The sequence below is a fragment of the Engraulis encrasicolus genome, chromosome 23 (genome assembly GCF_034702125.1).
Source record: "Engraulis encrasicolus isolate BLACKSEA-1 chromosome 23, IST_EnEncr_1.0, whole genome shotgun sequence".
Taxonomy (NCBI): Eukaryota; Metazoa; Chordata; class Actinopteri; order Clupeiformes; family Engraulidae; genus Engraulis; species Engraulis encrasicolus.
In genome coordinates this window covers 22,980,244-23,002,965 of record NC_085879.1, presented here as the reverse complement: position 1 = coordinate 23,002,965, position 22,722 = coordinate 22,980,244, and the positions used below count along the sequence as shown (strand labels likewise).

The 22,722-nt window shown below is 47.0% G+C and overlaps 1 protein-coding gene across 1 annotated transcript in view; it reads right to left on the bottom strand.

The window, feature by feature from the left end:
• Positions 1 to 19,820, bottom strand: part of apba2b (amyloid beta (A4) precursor protein-binding, family A, member 2b) — a 46,696-nt gene extending 26,876 nt beyond the window's left edge. Inside the window, 8 exon segments of the mRNA XM_063189867.1 lie at positions 6,382 to 7,014; positions 7,303 to 7,309; positions 7,475 to 7,507; positions 8,950 to 9,119; positions 10,758 to 10,796; positions 10,869 to 11,010; positions 18,790 to 19,007; positions 19,596 to 19,820. Of these exon segments, the coding sequence (XP_063045937.1) occupies positions 6,382 to 7,014; positions 7,303 to 7,309; positions 7,475 to 7,507; positions 8,950 to 9,119; positions 10,758 to 10,796; positions 10,869 to 11,010; positions 18,790 to 19,007; positions 19,596 to 19,820 (1,467 nt within the window).
• Positions 19,821 to 22,722: the final 2,902 nt, after the last annotated feature.

Here is a 22,722-nt window from a genome sequence, read left to right as displayed (position 1 = left end):
GTAGCATTTGAAGAAAAAATAAATTAAAATAAAGGTTTTATTAAATACAACCAGCAGAGTATGTGTGTGTGTGTGTTTGTATGGTTTGGTGTGCGTCGTGTGTGTGTGTTGTGTGTGTGGTGTGTGTGTGGTGTGTGTGTGTGGTGTAGTGTGTGTGTTTAGTGCAGGTGGAAGTGCCGGTGTGTGTCGTGTCTGTGTCTGTGTATGGTGTGTGTGTGTGTGTGTGTGGTTGTGGTGTGTGAGTATGAGTTGGTGTCAGTGGGTATGTTGGGTTTAGTGCGAAAGTGCAGGTGCTTGTGGGTGTGGTGGTGTGGTGTGTGTGTGTGGTGTGTGTGTGTGTGGGTGTGGGTGTGGTGTGGGTGTGTGTGGTGGGTGTGCATGTGTATGTTTGAGGTTAGTGCAGGTTGAAAGTTCAGTCCACAGATGTAGTAGTGCAGGTGGAATGTTCCGTCGCAGATATGGTGGTGGGGATGAGGGGGGGGGGGTGGGGGGAGCGTTGTCAGTGCCTCGGCGGGCTAGAGGCTGACAGCTGAAGGGAGAGGGGGTGACGTGTCAGTATCTTGCTTGCTTGATGCATCGTGCTGCTATGAAGCTGGTGGTACGGGAACGGAGGCCTGTACCTATTTTCCAGAGCGTGCAGGAGGCTGAAACAGTTGTGTGCAGGGTGATTGTGTCTCTGTGTCATCAGTGGCTTTTAGTGTGAGGCGTGCGGTTGTAAAGTCCGCAGGGAGGCGCAGTGGTACTCCAACTGACTCTTCGCTGGTTCACAAACGCTGGAGGTCTTCCTGTTTTCTCCTGTGCAGCTTTCCACCACCACACTGGAGACAGGGACTACAGACGCTCCTCTATGTTCCTCTGTAGAATGTTGTAATGATGGAGGGTGTAGCACTGCCTTCTTAGTTTGCGCAAGAAGAGGACGTGATGGGCCTTCTTCGCCCCCAAGTGATGTAGTGGGGGTCCAATGAGAGTGCGTCGATGATGTGCACTCCAAGGAACTCTTGTGCTGCTACAATCTTCTACACAGAATCACCGTCGATGCGTCAGTGGTGGCAATAGTGTTTTGGGCCCCTCTGAAAGTGACAACAATTCCTTGGGTCTTGTGCCATTCAGCAGGAGGTTGTTGTCTTTGCACATCTGGCCAGCAGGTACTCTTCTCGTAGTGGGTCACGCCCTTAGTGATGAGGCCCACCAGTGTGTATCATCCTGCAAACTTCATAGATGGTAGTGCTGGGGTCGTGTGCAGTCATGTGCAGCAGCGGACAGCAGGGGGCTGAGAAACACAACCTTGCGGCGCCCCGTGCTCAGGGTCAGGGTGCTTGAGGTGTTATTTTCCCTACCCGTACGCTTCGGGTCTCTGCATCAGAAGTCCAGCAGCCAGTTGCGAGGAGGTGAGCCCCTAGTTTGTCCGTTTCGCTGGGAGTTGTTGTCGGTATTATGGTATGGAATGCTTGAGCTGAGTCAGATGACAGGATTCTCACATATGAGTCTTTATTTCCAAGTGGGTGAGGGCTGGTGGAGGCAGAGCAGCTTGGCATCCTTCTTGGATCGCTGGCTCGGTGGCGCGAATGGTTAGGGGTCCAGGGGGGGGTCGGGTGGCTTGAGCTGTACCCGGACTAGCCGTTCGAAGCCCCCCCCCCCCCCCCCCCTCCCCCCCCCCCCCCCCCCCCCCCCCCCCCCCCCCCCCCCCCCCCCGCCCCCCCCCCCCCCCCCCCCCCCCCCCGCCCCCACCCCCCCCCCCCCCCCCCCCCCCCCCCCCCCCCCCCCCCCCCCCCCCCCCCCCCCCCCTCCCCCCCCCCCCCCCCCCCCCCCCCCCCCCTCCCGCGCCCCCCCCCCCCCCCACTCCCCCCCCCCCCCCCCCCCCCCCCCTCTCTCCCCCGCCCCCCCCCCCCCTGCGGCCCCCCCCCCCCCACTTCATGATTATGGGCGTTCAGTGCTACAGGAAGGTTAGTCATTGAAGCCTGATGGTGCTGAGTCTTCGGCACGGGTATGATGGTAAGCAGCTTTGACAAAGTGATGGGATGATGCTTGCTCCAGAGAGAATGTTAAGATGATGTGAGAGCCATCCTCGCTTCTTCTGCAAAATCCTCAACAATAGGAAGGTTGTTGTCTGGGCCAGCTGCTTTGCGGTGGGTTGATGGTGGCCAGTGTCCTCTCACATGGCAGAGGACAGGTACAGGGGTTGATCATGGGGGGGAGGGGGAGTTTTATGTGGCAATGAGTGCAATTTTGTTTGCTTCCAAAACGGGGCAAGAAAACTGTGCAGGTCGTCTTAGAAGAGAGTTGTTGTTGTCACAGCTTCGTGGTGCGGGGATTAGTAGGCGTGATGGCCGTCGCCTGCAACAGGCTCTCGTGGCATCTCTGCTGTCTGTGAAGTGTGTTGTTATTTGTATCCGGGTATTCATTTTTTGTTTCCTGATGCCCTGGGGAAGGTGTGTCTTGCTGCTTTTAGCCCAGCTAGTCTCCTGACTCTGCAAGGCTTTGTCTTGGCCCTCAGCAGTCTGTGAACGTCTCTCTGTGAAAACCATGGCTTCTGGTTGGCTCTGGTGGTGATGCGTTTTATTTCTGTAACATCATCAATGCATTTTGTGATGTGATTCTCAAAACTCGTCTGAACTTCTTACTAAGGGAAGACAATTTTGGAACACTGCCATCATCAAACAGAGCAAAACTCCCTCGGATTTGTTAGGCTGGAGAAGAAGAAAAAAAAACCCTAAATCACTATGAATGCTTTTGAAGACATCACTATACCCAGCTTCTATTTGATCTAATAAGCCGGCGCACAGCAGTTCTCCAGCAGGCAGAGAAGCTATAGTCGTGCCGGATGATTCATAAGCCTTACTGTAAAATCTGACACCTAATAAAACTTCCCTCTCATCTCGCGTCATTAAATTTGCCAATTATTCATGGTGGAATTGCAGCAGAGACTCCTTATGTCTGTTTCTGCTCTTAGTTCAAACACCTTTCTCTTTCTGTGGTGAATGTTTCTCCTTGAGTGTTTCTGCTTCATGTATAATACTTGCAGACAAGACGAACATGCAGAACACCAAAAAAGAAAACTTCTCAAAGACAAATATCGCTGTTTTTTTGTATATAAATATAAACCTCTTCGCATGAGATCCTTGTATTTTCTCCGGATGGGAGAGAGAGCCCAAGACATCTATTATGCAGGCAATTAAACTGACGAGCCTGTCTGCCAGCACACTCCACAAGGAACCACGGATGTGGCCCAGCTACATTGAGTAAAGTAAATGTGTGTGTGTGTGTGTGTGTGTGTGTGCAGGCGCGGAGTGGCCGTCGGGAGATCGGGGACTTGTCCCGGTGGGCCGCGGCCGTAAAATGTAATAATGCCGCCGCTCTGCGTTTTTAACCGGCCCTGTAGCTTTGAAAATTGCACTTGCAAGTACTGATTTCCCACTTTCCTCTTCCTTCTCTTGACTTCAGCTGACTAGCCAGTATTTATACCGTATACCAGACGGCAATACCTCACTGACGGTGTCAAACAGTAAATTGGCCACACCCCTTCTCTACTGATAATCTTCATACACCGTAGATCGCGGAAGTTTACAAGATCTTAGTAACACAGTTTCGTTTTCAGTATTTGAAGAACCTGTGATATGTATATTGGTTACCAAAGGATGGAAATATCAATAAATTATGATTTATTTTCCGATTTCCACACGACTGTTACAGTTTACAGTCTTTCCAGTCCAGATTCACTTGCTCTGTGGTTATTGACTTGGGTTACGAACAGACTCCACCAAGTGGTAAGGAAGAGAACTGCACCTAACAGAAGCAATGGGTTTTGTTTTGATTTGTTAGACCTACCAGTATATCTCCTTATAGTCGAAATAATATTATTATCATACATATATTTATATGTGGTACATTTAGGATGTAGCCTATGTCTGAAGAAATGGAACAAAATAATTACCACACAAGATTCTGATGTGACCAGTGCTGGGTGTGTAGGCTAAGCTGTGGATTAAAGTAGAGTGATTGCAAGAAACAAAGACATTTGCTGCGACGAAGACAGCGTTTTTAAGGTAGGCCTACACCGTTTGGTTATACATTTTGTTGACTTATGGTTGTGCTTTGAAGTAGCTAGGTTTGGCTTATTTGCTGCATGGTGGGTTTATTGCACAATGTAGACAGACTTTTTTGTAAGCTATAGGCTACTATACTATATTTTGTAAGCCTACTCTTCTAAAAATCCCCACACTCAAAACTTTGTGCCCATGCTCATCCTGTCTTCCTTAAACGATATTTCAATTTCAAAGTGTCAAAATGACAGTGGAGTGCACATTTGCATGGAACAGTAGCGTGATGTAGCCTAACCTAGTAGGCCTATGAATGCTTTGGACTGTGATGATGGCTCCAGTGGTGTAGTCTACTTTTTGAAGTGGGTATACTGTATATTTGAGCATTTTTTGATGTGTGTGTCTGTGTCTGTCTGTCTGTCTATCTGTGTCTGTGTGCGTGCGCGCGTGTGTGTGTGTGTGTGTGTGTGTGTGTGTGTGTGTGTGTGTGTGTGTGTGTGTGTGTGTGTGTGTGTGTGTGTGTGTGAGAGTATAGACTTCCTCTAATGCTGGTGTGGCAATAGCGGGTTCATCCAAGTACAGTACACACAATAAGTACATGATACCCGAGACCAAGAGAGTGAACTAAATGAACTGCAGTTTTAATCTTTGCCTCTCCTACAGTAAGTACATAGCGCACGCACGCACGCACACACACACACACACACACACACACACACGCACGCACACACACACACACACACACACACACACACACACAGAGAGAGAGAGAGGATGAGAGAGAGAGAGAGAGATAGAGAGAGAGAGAGAGAGAGAGAGAGAGAGAGAGAGAGAGAGAGAGAGAGAGAGAGAGTGGGGCAAATAATGTTGCGAAAAAATAATGAATAATGTTCATTATGAACCCTTCACGGATTAAATAAATGAGCTTTTGAATAATGACTCTTGTTATTTTGACAGGCATTTAAATGGTTCTCATCAAAACTAATTATATGTGTTATTTTTCTTCACTTAATGATTTTTTTTCATTCACATAATTCATTTATTTGACATAATGACATCTGTAGTGACAACACTGTAGGGGAGGGGGGTCCCTACCACGAACATGGTTAAGTGATAAACCAGGCTAAGTGAACTTGCTAATTGATATGCTGCTGGCAGTATTTAAAGGAGGATATGAGGACTCTAGGTTATTTTATAAGCTGTTGTACCCCTGACTCCGACTTAACCTAGCTAGCCTGCTAACTTCTTTGCATACCCTAAAGACTGCAGCCATTACAAAGGACAATGGACAATGCAGGGGCAGAACAGATCACACCAACTGCTCTATAATCAATAACCTGACCTTACAGGGGTGGGAGTATAAAAAGCAAGTGCTTCATCCCACTCCTTTTCAGATGTACTAGGTGGGGTTAAAGTTGGTTTCTTTCCCCCTTTTTTGGTATTACTTTCTTTTGTTTTTCCTTAAAGTTTGTCGATTCTCACTTTTAACATCGGAAATAAATCATCATCATCATCATCATCATCACTCTTGCCAAATGGCATGTTTCGCCTTTGTCTACACAATACCATCTGGGTGTTCCACCACAACCGACACATTTTCAAATGATGCTCCTCATGAAAAATTCTTGCGTGTGATTGGATAAAAAATCTGTCCGTCAACTTTACTGACGTGCCACTTCCGACACTAAAGCTCACCTGGGAAACTCTGATTGTCATACGGTATATGCCTCACCCAAATCAGCTCCCCAAGGGAGCAGTGAAGTGGGACAGTACCATTCTCACGCTACCTCAGTCATGGAGAGGGACGGGGGACAGCACTGGTCAGCACTTAACCCGCTAAGACACTCTATAGTTACGTGTATATAGTTGCTGTTACCAGAATGGCAATGACCAAGTCGTAATGCATTACTAAAGGCCCTGTGTTATGCCAGAGAGAGTAGATAAGAGAGAGGTTCCATTGGCCCATTGTTTCCGGGTTCTACAATTGGAAGGGGGAGGGGGGGAAATCCCTCTTTAGGCAGACCTAAGGACTGTTCTATTCAGTGCTAGGAGTATTATGACACGCCCTTCTAGGCAGACCGGAACCTGTTCATGTTAGGTGCCCATAGCAACCTATTACATTGGCATATCTCTATATACTTAAAGAATCTCTGGTTATGTCATTGTAGTGTAGTACTATGGTAGTTAACCATGACAATTGCAGCGTGCCACAGGATGTACGACATGCATTATGGGGCTACATTACTTCCCTCACCAACCTGACGGGTCGGGAATCGAACCGGCAACCCTCAGGTATGACTGCCTACCCATGACTGCCCCAACCTTGTACCCCCAGCCCACTCACCTGCTCCTGTGCCCATCTCTGCCTGTCCTCCTGGGTGCGCTGTTGCGTCTTGTAGCCCCTCTGCCCCCCGGTCTCCTGCTGCTGCTGCTGCTGGGAGTGGGAGTGGCGGGCTGTGGGGATGTTCAGCGACTTGGGCCTCCCGTCGTGACGGTGTGGAGCCTGGGGGTAGGAGGTGGTGGGAGGAGGCTTGCCTCCCCGGCCCTGCGCCTCGTTTTGGGGCACGTAGGGGCCGTTGCAGGGGGGGTCCTGGGGCAGGTCTTCGGGGCTCTGGTCGGTGGCGCTGGCACTGCCGCTGCTCAGGCTGCACATGCTCATGCTCATCTTGATCTCGGCCACGATCTGGTCGATGTCCTCCTCCGTCTCCTCTCCAGCACCTGGCTCCACCACGGTGCCCATGCCCACGTTAGTGACCGCGGACACCACCCCCACATCACCAGTCTCCGTCACTTGTTGTGCTGGTGATGGTGGTGCGCCACCGCCCCGATATTGGGAAACTGAGTTCCCGTTGTCCTCCGGGGCACCGTAGTATTCACCTCCTCCTCCACCTCCTCCTCCTCCGCTGCTGACGACGTACGCCCGGCCCACATCCCTCCTTGCCCTCATCCTGTCTCTCTTCTCACCCTCCTGCACCACCTACAATACAACACAATAGAATAGAATAGGAATACAGTCTTGAGGGGCATATATTTGAAGGGTTTCCCTGCAAAACGGTGTATCCACCATTTTATGACTTTATTTTATTATTGGAAATGACTGTTCAGAAGTCCTATCACCTATGTGTGAATTCTTACTTTTTAAACCTACATAACATGCATTTTGCAATGCAATGGAATGCCCAATACAACAATGTCAATTTCCCAACATTCTACAAAATGGATAAAAAATCGTTTTCGAAACCCTTCATTTATTGTCACTATTCACACATACACTGTACACATTCAAAATGACATTCACACATGCACATCACACGTTCACATTCATCTCACATTCACACACACCTGCTCCTCCTCCTCTTCCTCCTCCTCATCCTCCTCTTCTTCTTCCTCTTCATCCTCTGCATCCTCGTCATCATTGGGTAGGTAGGCCTCCTCACTGTCCTCCGCCTCGTCCTGCAGCACCTGCTGGCCTGTGATAACGAAAGGCAAGAGAATTACAGGGGTTAGACAAAATAACTGAGACACCTGTCATTTTAATGTGGGAAGTTTCATGGCTCAAGTGGACCAGCCTGTTGGACAATCTTCATTAATGGCACATTGCACCAGTCAAGTGAAGTGTGAAGGTTCAATTAGCAGGGTATGAGCACAGTTTTGCTCAGTTTTTTCGCAATGCACGCAACATTATGGGTGACATGATGTCAGAGTTCAAAAAGGAGAAATTCTTGGTAGGCTACGTGTATAACTGTTGCATCTTTGACCAAGACAGCAAGTCTTTGTGATTTATCAAGAGCCACAGTATCCAAGGTAATGTCTGCATACCACCAAGAAAGATGAACCACATCCAACAGGATTAACTGTGGACACAAGAGGAACTAAATGACACTAAAATGACAGGTGTCTCAGTTATTTTGTCCAACCCCTGTACATTACATTGCATTACACTTGGCTGACACTTTAATCCAAACTGACTTATTTATTGCCAGGGGATTGGTTACATTCCCTGCCCTGGTGCAATGTGGGGTTAGGTGCCTTGCTCAAGGGCCCTTCAGCCATGGATGGAGGTGAGGGATGGGAAAGGGTGAGATTCGAACCTGCAACCCTGTAGCCTAAAGCCCATCACCATAACTATTAGGCCATGGCTGCCCAAGAGCAAGCCAGGTTTATTTATAAAGTACAGCTTAAGATTATTTGTATTTGTATATATACAATATTATTTGTATACGTACATACAAATATGTAATATACTGTATATTATGAATATTATTTGTATATGTACAGCTTAATATACTGCACACAGAGGCAGGTCAGTGTGCTTCATGCAAAATAAAGACGTAAACATACACCTGGATGGAATAATAATAACAAAATAGTCAAACATAAAAGGATAAAAATAAAAGGCTGAAAGATGTTCTTATCAGTTAAATCAGTTTTTATAGCGCATTTCATACACAGAGCCAGTTAAATGTGCTTCACAAAAGATACGGATAAAAAGAAAGCACAAAAGCAGAGCTCAAAATCAGTTACAATAAATTAAAGTCTGTTTTTAAGGGGAGCGATGTGGCAAAGCGCCCTAAGCACACCACATATGTGCTTGCATGCCCATGGGGGCCCAGGTTCAAGTCTTGCCTGGGTCGTGTCCCAGCCCTGCCCCATCTTTCACTCCCCAAATTTCCTGTCATAATCTCTGCTGTCCTGTCCTCAATGAATGCACAAAAAGCCCATTAATATATCTTAAAAAATAAATACAACTAAACTCTGTTAAATTACTGCTAAAATACCTAACCATTACAGTGAGCAAAAGTAAGTAAGAAAACAAACAAAACACATAAATGCAATACCGGTCTCTTCCTCCAGGTCAGCGCTGTAGGTGTTGTGGTGGTGGTGCATGGATGGAGGCTGCTGCTGCTGCTGCTGATGCTGCTGTTGCTGGGGAGGATGCGGATGTGGATGAGAGGGCAGGTGGTCCAGCACGGGCTCAGGCCGGCCGTCATACATCTGCTGGTCCTCTGCATCATCCTGCTGGAGCACCTCGCAGCGAAGGGCATCCCCCACCACCCCGACCACCACCTCCGCCACGATCTCCTCAAAGACACAAAGGCAAAGGCAACTTACATTACTTGACATCACACTTTTATCTTACTCATCAACTTACATTATTTGACATCACACTTTTATCTTACTTATCAACTTACATTACATTACATCACACTTTTATCTTACTCATCAACTTACATTACTTGACATCACACTTTTATCTTACTCATCAACTTACATTACTTTACATCACAATTACAGTAGCTGACACTTTTATCTTACTCATCAACTTACAATACATTACATCACACTTAGCTGACACTATTATTTTACTTATCAATCTACATCACATCACATTACACCATATCACATTACATTACATCCATAACATTACATACATCACATTACGTTACACTTAGCTGACGCTTTTATCCAAAGCGACTTACAGTTATTTACAGGGTATTTGGTTATAGTCCCTGGAGCAATGTGGAGTTAGGTGCATTGCTCAAGGGCACTTCAGCCATGGTTGGAGGCATAGGGAGAGGTAAGGGTGGGTTTAGAACCTGCAACCCTCGACTCTGATCTGAGGACCACCTCTCCAACCATTAAGTAGGCCATTGGTTGCACACATTAGTCCACGTCTGCCCACTGTCAATGCATTGCCCACTGGCAACCTCCTTGTCAATGTCATCGTAGTACTGTACGTACTAGGCATACAAACGAATCAAAACTAGATTGCAAAAGCTGTGTGTCCATCATTAGCATTGATGACAAATCCAAAGTCAGCTTTATTGTCAATTTCTTCTAGAGATGTACAGGATCCAAGATCCGGATCCGGATCCAGCAGGATAATCGGGTTTTTCAGACTATCCGGATACAGAAGGATCTTAAGCAGTGGATCCGGTATCCGGCAGTTGCCTAAAAATCAGGATCTGGGGCATCTCTACTTTTTACGTAGCCTAGGCTTTTCAGTCAGCCTTTCACAACCCCAATCACTGCATTACATGGAGTGAAAGCTCTTTGGAAGCGGCCGTTGAAGGCAGTGTGGCAGTAAGCCAATAAGTCGAAACCAACGTAATAAAAAGGGCCCACGTGTGCGAGTTGGCTATGTGCTTCAACCCTTTCGTAGGATCCGGTATCCGGTTCCGGATCCAGCAGGATCTTAAGCAGTGGATCCGGTATCCGGCAGGATCCTAAAAATGAGGATCCGGTGCATCTCTAATTTCTTCTCATGTACTCACCTACAGTGCATCCTCCCAACTCGTCAATTTCTGATGACCTTTGACCAGATGACAATTTTTAACGTACTGTATGCCCTTTGGCGTCAAAAAGTGCCATGCACCTCAAAGGTGCCCCCTTGTGGCAGCATAGCTTCACTGACGATTAGGGAAAGGTCTAGGTTTATGCAACCTTGTGACAACATGTGACGTGGTAGGTATCGGTAGTAGAAATTGACGAGTTGGATGAGACAGTGTTTGCACAACATATACAAAGTAATCTAGAGCTACATTTCTCACGATGTGTAGACCAAAGACTATAAAGTGCAAGACAGGGGCAATGCTTCATGACAGCATCATTGCAAAGCATGTCAGTAATTTTGTAGGTTGCATTGCAATTTTGCACTGTCGACCAACTAAGTTGCTAACTGGCTCAGGACAAAAAGTAATGAAATATCATGTACAGTACCTCCTCCTCCTCCAGTTCCTCCTCCTCCTCCTGCTCCTCCTCTCCTTCTCCTATCATCGGCACCACCTCGTCATCGTGCGGCTCTCCTTCCACCATCCCCACCACCTGCACCTCCTCCTCCTCCTCGTCCTCGCCCTCCTCAACCCACGCCTCCACGGCCTCCTGGCACTCATCCGTGTCAGCCTGGGGTGGAGGAGAAGGTGTGGGGACCGGGGGCCCTGGGTGGTGGTGGCTGGGACCCTGGCAGGGCAAGTTTATTTGTGCAGTGCACTGTAAAACATTGCAGCCAGTTAAACATGAAACATTAAGTTGTCCTGATGCCTTAAGTTTGTAAGTTAACTCAACTTGAGAAAGCCTCAAGTTGAGTTGAGCCTCAAGTTAAGTTAAATTACAAACTCAAGGCAGCAGGGCATCTTGCTTGGAAGGTTTTACAGTGTGCAGTGCTTCTCACCTTTTTTCGAACTATCGCCCCCTTCACCTTATCTTAAGCCTCCCAACGCCCCCTTGACCTCATCATATGCCTACCAATGCATGATTACTATTAAAGGTAAAATAGACTTCATACACATATAGAGTGCAGTGGAGTGCTTCATAAAAATAAAAGCATAAGAAGGCAGCAGATGGAAAATGCATCAAACGTTTTTCTTTTAAAATGAATGAAATTCAAATCTGGCCAAGTTCCCAACCCACCTATCTCTCCCAATTCTTGTCTGTACTTCACTTTTCTATCAAATAATTGGCCAAAAAAATCCTAAAACATATTCACAAAATACAGATATACATACATACATAACTTCAAAGCAACTTATAGTTATGTAGCCTGCGTTAGTTCTGCCAGGAAGACTCAGATCACCTGTGCATTTCGCAGAGCCAATCAGCGGCTGCCATCTCCTTTATAGCGACATGTCTAACTCTCCCTTCTTGCTGGCTTTAGGCATGGCCGGTCCGAAATCTGCGCGCGCCAAAACGTTGTTTATTGCAGTTAAATGTTTCCTTTATCGTCGTTTCAGGAGCATCAATGATTATTATCTCTCATCACTCCATTCACGCTGTTAATCGAAGGCTGTCGTGCCGTTTCGCTTCTTCTCGAGGCTATTTTTTATTTTAAGTCAGTTTTAGGATCTCGCCATGTCTAGGAAGCTGGCTTCGGCGTCTTCATTACATTTCGGGGTTTCTCTGGTGCTACGTTTTTCTCTCTTTCACCGTGTGCTCTAGTCCTACTATCACATCGACATCTAATTCGGACGCCCGCAGGGACAGTAAGGTTGGCAGCGCGTGCTTTTTGTGATCACATGTGCCGTAAGTCAGCGAGGCTTGCCTCTCATCGTCGTTTAAAATGTATTGCTTTCATCAACCTAGGCTGCTATAGGTTCTCAGTTTATAGTCATGCAGTTTACTTTCTTCTCATGTCTCGTTTCCCGTTACCGCTGTTTTATCTCCTCTCTGACCGCTTAGTTTAACTTGTGGAGTGCTCCCCTTAATGAGTTACTGGTCGCGTTGCGACCCTTGCCGACTTAAGATATTCCTAACTGGTTCATTTGGTTGTCCATTGACTGATCGTTCGTGCATTCGTCTGTAGCCTTCGTGGCGTGGTGGCAATGTGTTGTGCTTTACGGCGTGTTATGTGTAGCCTACTACAGTCGGCTCTCGCCTCTACTTTAGTCATGCAATTCACCCACGAGGTTCTCGTTCCTAAGGATCGGTTCGTCATCTCTATGGGAGTGGCTCAATTGTCGACCTGCTACATTTTGCATAATCCGTTTATTTATCTGTTTCCGGTGACGTTGCCCATGCTGTGCATCATTTGGCTTCGCACTCGCGTACGTGCAGGGTTTTTTGGAGTAGTGCTGGTGGAGTTCTTCGCTGGCGCAGTGGCATTAAGCCTACCTGATTAATGATGTGAACCAACCGGCTATATCTTTGTTATTTCTAGGCTATTTATTGTCTTGACTTTGATTCATTGACCTTTTAGTTTGGCTATACCGTATTTCATATTAATGTTTGTGCTTTCGTGTTTTACTGTTGCTTTTGTACCGCGGTTGTTAGGCCTACATGACCCTCAGTCCTTCTATTTAGGCCTTGCCGTTGCCGCCTTGGTCAACTGCCTTCGTTGTTTCATGCTTGAAAATACTTTGGCATAACTTGAGGTCTGGATTTATGCGGTTATTGATGTGGGTACTCTGGTTTCTAGGTAAATGACTTAAAATATTCGTAGTTGTGAATGTAGCACGCACCGCTTTTCGCTCATGATTCAGAGACTTTGTGCCGTGATTTCGCATGCTAGCACCGACGTTTCTCTCACTCTGTTTGGCATGCTAATTAGCTTTGTCCATTGCCGGGACTCAGTGTGAATAACCACACATCAAAACGATACGTTGATAATTGCCATGTTCTTTCGTTCTAGGTTAACTACTGGCGAATGCACGCTGCATGTTCCGAGTACACGGCTGTCGGGATTATCGCATCCACGTTCGCAGCTGGAGCCCTTTCCACCTCCGATGCATAGTATAGTATTTGTCCCTCTCTTTCCGCCGTCTCATAGGTTAATTCAATCAACACTGTGCCGCTGCCTGGAGACCTGTGTGACTCGGCTTTTCACTGCTTCGTGCATGGTTTTCCGTGGCTCACTTTTAGTTGTTGTCATGCAAATGGACCCGGGATTCTTTTGGGGGGATCAAGATGCGGTACAAAGTTTTAACTAGCTACACGCTCGTCTACATTTTAGGGGCGCACCTATCTAAGTGCATTTCATTTCAAATTATTACAATTGCATAACTTATGATCGCTTTTTCTTTCACGTGCAAAGCAGGACCGTTACTACTCGTTGTACGGTGCGACATCCATCTGAAGTAGGAGGCCTCGTTACAAATTGACGAACTTCGATACGAGTATCCAACCCTCGAACCATGCACAAGTTCCCGTTAACCTCTCTGCTCTCGTAGGCACGCCAGGCCCTCTACCGCACCATGAATCAACCGTTGCAATTTGTTCTCACTGCTAATTTCACCCGTTCTTTGTTATCTCGTGGCTGTCTCGTTCTCCTTTCTGTGTATATGCTGCATGCCAGTTCTGTTAGCAAACCACAACGATTGCCTAGTCGTGGCAAGGAAAAGGAATGCTTGCCTAGCTATGGCAAACTGTCATTGTTGCTGACTGTAAACTCTATCTTTCCTTCCCAGGTGCTCAGATGGTCATGCTGTCCACACATTGGGGCCCATAGCTGCCCATGTGCGTTTCCTACCGTCATGTATTTCCTTTATTTATCACAGGTTCAAAGGCCTGGTGCTCCCTTAATATGTCCTCAGAAGGCCTACAGGATGTCATTTGGTTTCATGCACAGTGACTCTGGTTACCCTAACTAATTTTCACTCATCTCTATTCTCCTCCCATAGGGTATACCTACTGTGAAGTCCATACCCAGGCGTCCCGTTTATCCATTGTTCTCTCGGCTTTCTCTTTGAACTCGTCTTCCTTTTAGCACTTTACAGTTCCTGCACTTCAGTTAATTCCCGTCTTCGTCTGGCTATTCTGAATGGCCCTCCCTACTAGGCCTCTCCGTACATTTCTCGAACATCTAAGTCCGACACTCTCGGGACTGGCGTCATGGTTACTATTGCACATCACTACGCCTCTTTCGGCCCTCATGCTTTATACTGCACTACCTTTCTCCTCGACCCAACACTTCTCAGTCCTCACCACCCATCGACAGGTGCATGTTTCCGGTCTTTAACTCCAAGACCTGAAATTTCAATACGCCTCCAATTCGTACGACGTTTGGCTTTCAATTTCATGCACGTGGCTGGGATCAAGCTCTCCCATAGTTTGGTTTGACATAGCCAAATCCATGCCCAACGCGCCTGACTCACGATACCCTCACGAATCACCCTCGACATCTTGCACACGCTCATCGTAACGCTCTGCGGTCGCCCGTTTTCACCCTGCTGATGTCCCAAAGCTTAAGCTTCACTCCGTGACGGTAAATAAGGTAATCTTCCTCACACGTAAACATTGGCGTTGGTCCCCACCCCGTTAACTGTTCACTCGCACGTTGCGTCGTTTCACGCCTCTCTCGTACTGCTCCCCGTGTGAGCGTCTGCTTGCTCATGTCTGTCCGTCTCCTCTTGTTTGTCTGTCCGTCCGTCCGTCTGTCCTAGTGATGGCAGTCCAGCTCAAGCGCGCCGGAACGCGTTCCAAACCATCAACAGCGAAAACCATTAATCCACTGTTCCGAAGTTCGCTTCAGTACGGAAGAACCACGCGATATATTTCGTATGAATCAGTAAACTGGTTCAGTTTTCCGAAAGCAGCCGCAGCGTTTCGCGCTGCCACACGAACAGCAGGCGCGCACAAAAGTGTTTGACCTGTTGCAGAGCCGTCTACCAGGTTGCAGTGGAGAGAATAGATATTTTAATGACTGTCATTAGGCCTGTAAGTCCCACTCGATAAGACAAGTAGGCCTTGACATCATCATCATCATAAGTTATGAACACTACAAGAAGACATTTATGTTCAACAACGCTTTATTCTGATCGTCCAAAAATAGCCTAATTAAAGGATTTATCCGGAGTTGGAACAAGTTTGCCTGATTTTTGCATGTTTGGGATGAAATACAGTCACTCTAGAGCAAAATCAAGGCAAAAGGATGCGTTTTGAGAAAGTTTGATAATATCACGTTAGCCTCGTTAGCCATATCAGCTATGCAATATGAAAGATGCGGGCATCGTTTTTCGGCGGACACATCAAAAACACAACATTTTAAAGTCTTGCACAGCTCAAAACAACGTCACACTTACCTCGTAATATGTTGAGGGTATCCACACATAAACCAAAGTGTCCAAAGTCCTTCATGTATTCTTGAAAGGTCTGCAGAATGTGTTTTGTGAAGCTACTACCTTGAGAATATCTAAATTACGGTCAAGACAACTATTTGACACTAAAGTCCACCAAGTAGATTGCCGAGTGCGTCGCACCATCAGCTGTGGTTACTCGCTATGGAAATAATCATAGCTGATGGTGCGACGCACTCGGCAATCTACTTTGTGGGCTTTAGTGTCAAATAGTTGTCTTGACCGTAATTTAGATATTCTCAAGGTAGTAGCTTCACAAAACACATTCTGCAGACCTTTCAAGAATACATGAAGGACTTTGGACACTTTGGTTTATGTGTGGATACCCTCAACATATTACGAGGTAAGTGTGACGTTGTTTTGAGCTGTGCAAGACTTTAAAATGTTGTGTTTTTGAAATGTGTGTAACCGCCGAAAAACGATGCCCGCATCTTTCATATTGCATAGCTGATATGGCTAACGAGGCTAACGTGATATTATCAAACTTTCTCAAAACGCATCCTTTTGCCTTGATTTTGCTCTAGAGTGACTGTATTTCATCCCAAACATGCAAAAATCAGGCAAACTTGTTCCAACTCCGGATAAATCCTTTAAATGAATAAATAAATAAATGAGGCATCGTAGCCTTTGCAACGTCGTCTACCTCAACTGCCTCATCAGTAGCCTAAATGTCAAACGTCTGAAAGTTAGCATGCAAAAGTATGAGCTCAGTCCAATAATGGGGGGTCATGTCGCAGATGATGAGGGCACAACATCTCAACTTATCGAATTGAGCCCGTTTATTTGCAAACATGGCTTTTCACCAGGAGGGGGCCCTGTTACTCAAGCTTTAAGTACTAACCCAATTTTGAAGCGATGTGCCTAAATGGTTCGGAGCTTCAACAAGGCTTCACTTGCCCATCATCTGTTCCGTCTGCCTGTTGGTCCTTATCTGTTAACTGTTTTATATTATAATTTATAATATCTTGCGCTCATTGCTATCGTGCAGCTCTCTCACTGCTATCGTGCTGCTCTCTGCCTCGTTGGCTGCCCCCGGGAGGGCCTCTGTGCAATTCCGTCACCTTCTGCGAGAGGGCGCTCATGATTCATATGCTAGGTCAGTCGATAAGGTAACCTCCCTCACACACGTTGGTGTTGGCTCTCATCCCGGTAACCATTCACACGTGCACGCTGCGCAGATTAGTGCTCACCACACACTGCTCTCCGTGAGAACGTCTGTCTGCCTTCGTCCCTTATTTTCCTTCTGTTTCGTGTTCACTGCCCCCGTGAGGCGCAATCACTGCTTCCCTCGTAGGCACGCGCACGCTGCGCCGATTAGTGTTCATCACGCTCTGCTCTCCGTGAGGGCGTCTGTCCGCCATCGTCCGTTATTTTCCTTCTGTTTCGTATGCATGTTTGCCTACTATTTCACTGCCCACGTGAGACACAGTCAATGCTCATTCCTAGGCACGCGCACGCTGCGCCGATTAGCGCTCATCACGCACTGCTCTCCGCGAGAGCGCCTGTCTCCCTTTGTCCATTATTTTCCTTCTGTTTATGTTTACCTACTATTTCACTGCTCCCGCGAGGCACAATCACTGCTTCCTTCGTAGGCACGCGCACGCTGCGCCGATTAAGAGTATCACGCACTGCTCTTCGTGAGAGCGTCCGTCTGCCTTGTCCGTCAATTTCTCTCTGCTCCGTTCGTCCGTGCGTTTAGTCTTTTCCTGCCCCCGCGTGGCGCATTCGTGTAATTGCTCCTCATAATGGAGCCCGCGCCTCGCTGGTGCGTTACTCACTCATGCTCAAGTGGCCCCAGCTGTAGCATTATACACTGCAATCGGGTGCTACTTTACAACTCACAAGTACTCAAGCGGTCTTTACCACACGTTAGTTACGGCCGTCAGTTATCTTATTTCACGGTTTCGAAATGTGGCCCATGCAAATTCTAATCGAATGGCCCATGCTATAGGTTATTACAAGCGTGCCACTCTCTTTGAGGGCTCTTGCTTCGCGTCTCATGTACTGCCCTCCGTGAGGGCGCCCTATAAAAGTGCATAAGTGCCCAAGCTGCAACCACTGGTGGTGGTGTCGGGGATTTCCATGTCCACTTCATGTGGCCGCAGGGTCCTGCCTGTTCCTGCCCATGGTTTTGCAGTGTTTCATGTTTGTCTCATTTATTTGTCCTCCTCATATGCTGTAGGTGGGTTCCAGTCGTCGCCTACGGTGGGTCATGCGTCTCCTCTTCTCCTTGTTCTCTCTTTTGGGGGTAAGTTGCGTTATTTTCTCAGGATTTCAATCTCCATCGGCAGTATTAAAATCCGGCATGCCCTCTTTAGTTTTGGGGGTTAAAGGTCCAGTTCCTGCTGCACGGCTACGGCAGGCTCTACTGGATCCGCCAGCGCAAGACCCGGGCTGATGATTGGACCTCCGCCAAATACTGTCTACTTATGCCAATTCCATTGTCAACTACGTTAACATTCAATCGCTAAATACGAATTCCTCTCTCTGTCTACTTATGCCAATTCCATTGTCAACTACGTTAACATTAAATCGTTAAATACGAATTCCTCTCTCTGAGTCTTAATGGCAGAAATGTAGCCTGCGTTAGTTCTGCCAGGAAGACTCAGATCACCTGTGCATTTCGCAGAGCCAATCAGCGGCTGCCATCTCCTTTATAGCGACATGTCTAACTCTCCCTTCTTGCTGGCTTTAGGCATGGCCGGTCCGAAATCTCCTCCTCCATCCCCACCGCCACCAGTTGGGTCCAGTCTTCCTGTCCGGGGGGTTAAAGGTCCAGTTCCTGCTGCACGGCTACGGCAGGCTCTACTGGATCTGCCAGCGCAAGACCCGGGCTGATGATTGGACCTCCGCCAAATACTGTCTACTTATGCCAATTCCATTGTCAACTACGTTAACATTCAATCGCTAAATACGAATTCCTCTCTCTGTCTACTTATGCCAATTCCATTGTCAACTACGTTAACATTAAATCGTTAAATACGAATTCCTCTCTCTGAGTCTTAATGGCAGAACTATAGGTACAGGGTGTTGGTTACAGTCCCTGGAGCAATTTGGAGTTAGGTGCCTTGCTCAAGGGCACTTCAGCCATGGATGAAGGTGTTAGCTAGGGTGGGATTTGAACCGGCAACCCTCTGATCTTAAGTCCCTGGAGTACCTGGTGTTGCTGTGGGTATTCTGCGGGGCCCTCCAGGTAGCTGTCATCCTCAGGGCAGTAGCGTATGTAGTAGGTCACCCCTTCATCCTCCTCCGGCAGACCTTCATCATAGTCCTCCTCCTCTTCCTCATCATCATCCTCATCCGACGAGTTGTTGACGTAGTCAGAGCTGGAGTCTCCATCGTCCAGACTGTCCACATGGTGACCGCCTCCTCCATGGGAGTGTCCATGGCAACCGCCTCCATGCTGGTGGTCGTGGTGGTGGTGGTGGTGATGATGGGGGTGGTGGTGGTGGCCGCTGCAGGGACCGTGCCCATGTCCATGTTCGTGGGTGTGCTCTGGGGTGACTGGTGTTTCTGGTCGACTGTCGGGCAGGTCTGCGTGCTGTGTAAAAAAAATAGTAGTTAAGTACAGCACAGTAGAGTCCATTAGAAACCCTAATGTCTCTGTGGAGCATTATGCTTGGGCATTGTGCGTCAATGTATCGCAAAACACATCCCTGTATACATGTGTGTACAGTATAAAGTATACATGTCAACACGTGTTAGCTCACTGTTGTTACTGTGCAAACTGACCCTACTTGTGTACTTTTGTGTATTGTCCCCATACATTGTAAGTGGCTGTTTGCTGTATGTCCTTCTTTGTAAGTCCCAGTGAATAAAGGTGTTTGCTAAACGTGACATAACGTAACATAGGTGTCTAGCAGCACATAAACATACACGACATCCAACAAATCCAACCATTTTAGACTACATCTACGCAACCAACCCCTCTGTGAGCCTCTTTTGGGTCCTGGCCCACCAGTTAAGAAACACTGCTGTACTGATCTCTCACCTGGGTGTCGGGATAAGATTGGTTGCTGTGCTGGGTCACTGCTACTTCCTCTTCCTCCTCTTCCTGGTGGGAGGGGCTTCTGGGGGCTGCCTCAGCTGGAAGGTCCTCCGGGGAGTAAGGGGCGGAGCATGGGCGAGCTGGGGGCGGGTCTGTCGACACGGCGACCCCCTGAGCTCCTGACCTCTTGCGGTAAGCCATGGGGATGCGACGAGCCTTAGTGGCCATGCATAGCGGAGTTCCTCAGTCCTGGAGACACGAGCACACACACACACACACGCACACGCACATGCACACACACATGCACACACACACACACACACACACACACACACACACACACACACACACAAAAGACAAGAAAAAATGGAGTTGAGATGCAATTGATAGAGACACAATTTTCCTCTCTCGCTCTCTCTCTTCTTCTCTGTCACACATACAGTGCATGTCACAAACACACACGGTGAAGAGATATCAACTGATGTGAAATACTGCAGCCAAATACATTAACAGGAATGTAAATCGTGTGAAAATAGATAGCCAAAGCATTCAGCTTTGTGCGCACACTGTTAGTAGGTGTGACTTTGTCACGCTGCAGTGCAATGCACACATGTCAGCATGCACTGTATCTGTGCCAGGAAAAGATCAGCAGCAATCTCACAGTCCCCCAACCGTGTGTGTGTGTGCGTGTGCGTGTGCACGTGTGTGTGTGTGCATGCCTGCCTGCGTGCGTGCGTGCATGGTGTGCATGTGTGTGCTGTGTGTATTTGCTGTGCATCCATGTATGTGTTGTGTGTGTGTGCACCACAGTGTGTATGTGTGTGAATGTGCCGTGTATGTTCCACAGTGTGTGCGTGCGTGTGCGCGTGCGTGCGTGCGTGCGTGCGTGCGTGTGCGCGTGCGCGCCCGTTATAAACAGCATGTGTGAATGTACTGTATATGTACCATGTGTGCAACACAGTATGTATGCTATGTGTATTTCTGTGTGAAGCACACCCAGGCGGCAAACACAGCAGACGTGTGATGTGATCCACAGCCTTTACCACAGGAGACTCATTAGGCTACCATCACACACTGCAACAGCGAGAGAAACGCCATATTTAACCCACACCCACACAGCTCTTGTAGTAATAATAGCTTTGTTATGAACGCAATAGTCATGACAAAGTTGTGAAGGGTTACCAAAGGCTTTCTGTAATGTCATAACAGTGCTGTATAGTTGTGTGTAGCCTCTTAGTGTGGATGGGGTTAGCGCAGGCCGGCGGCCCTATTCACTATTTGCTGAAAATACTCAACTAACATCATAACAACATTGCTACTATATTACTGAGAGCTGTAAGTAACAGATTAAGACATACCCGTTACAACTTTGTGACAGTAGGGTTAAAACATACACTGAAAAAAACGATCCAAGGGGGTCTTTGGATATGCCCAAAAGAAGGACATTGATCTAACATGTTTTTTTCATATACCGTCACTAAACACATTTAAATCATGTTGGATTGAAATGTGCCATTTGTATTTGAGTTGTGCATATTTATATCAGGTTACTGGAACATGATTTTGATATGTAAAACGTTACTAATAGGCTACTCCTGACAAGCTGGTGGCAGTAGAGTGTTATGAATGACATTCACACGAGACCCTGCGAAGAAGACCAACAACATCAACGGACAATTTTGACTTTCGCGCTCTTGGCTGCTTGGTAGCAGGTCCACCACAGGTCACCCCCATTCAAAAGTAAGTTTTTTATTCAACTATTTATATTTATTATCCTTCCATTGGTGATAAACGTGTCGTTATTCGCACCACATTGAAATTGCCATGTTTGTAGATGATAGGGCTGTGAATACATTTTCGAAACTATTTCAGTTAGTTAGTTTAGCAATCAGTGGTGGTCTAAGTTAATCAATAATCACATTAGACGAAGTGGAGACCCTAGTTTTTCCTTCTCACTCTTCAGAGTGAAATACATCGGTACTTTAATAGAGGGTAGTAGTATTTTGTGACAGAGAAGTATTACTTCATTAAACAGTCGTGTTGGTTCCTCTGGTTGCATGCTGAGGAGCGAGTGAACGGCTCGAAACCCTCGAGGAGCTCTGTGTGACGTGACCCTGTGTAGAAAAGGCTGGTAGAACTGCGAAGCTCGCGTCTTCTCGTGTGGGTGAAGACGGTTACATTAGCTATCGACTGGGCTAGCTACAGGGTTCCCACCATGGTAAAATATCTTACCCACCGTTATAAATAATGTACTCCTGGTCAAACTAAGTGAATATGTGTCTGAACTGCAGAACCATGATTGTAACGCACGCGCACCTCAAAAGTATGGTGCCTCTAACAGAGACGGTTTAGGTAGGAGCTGTAAATATCTACGGGGAAATGGGCACATGTTTGTACGTGGCGTTATGGCACCCTGTATCATTCCGTGATATCACGGTGATAGAGATGACTGAATAATGCACTGTACTTAAACCACTGATGGAATGATACATGGTGCCTTCACGCTTCGTAGGCTATGCGATTTCCCCAGAACATATTGCTTGTAATATTATCCTATTGTTTAGTCGCTGGCTTCCTGCAGTTGTTAATTTTCTGTTCAACCCCCCTTTCGTGTAATCAGCTCTAACTTGCCGTTTTACTCCCTCATAGAATTTCTCCATAATGGTGGAAGTAAGCATTAGTATTCACGTAATCAGTTATTTAGTCATGTTGTCTTGGTAGGTTTTTTTGGGCCAGGCATACATGAAATGCTTCAATATAACTTATTTTAAACATGTACTTGTATCCTGTCTCGTGGCACTGCCGTTACTGCTTAGTAGAACGCGATTGCCACAACATAAAACCTCTTGACTCTTAAAGGGACAGCAGTGGTCCACGCAGTCTGGCTCTCCTGCTTTACTATTTAACTGTACTTCTTCTGTGTGTGTGTTGGGGGGGGGGTCAAAACACTGAATGTCAACCTGAACACTCCATTTTGCATTGATAGGAAAATAATTATGTAATGAATATGTTTTGCTTATCAAGATCATGTTCTATGACAGACATTTGTGTTACTTGCACCAGCAGGAGATTATCAGCAACATGCCCATGGCCACCGACTTCAAGTCCTGCTGGCCAGAAATGTTGGATA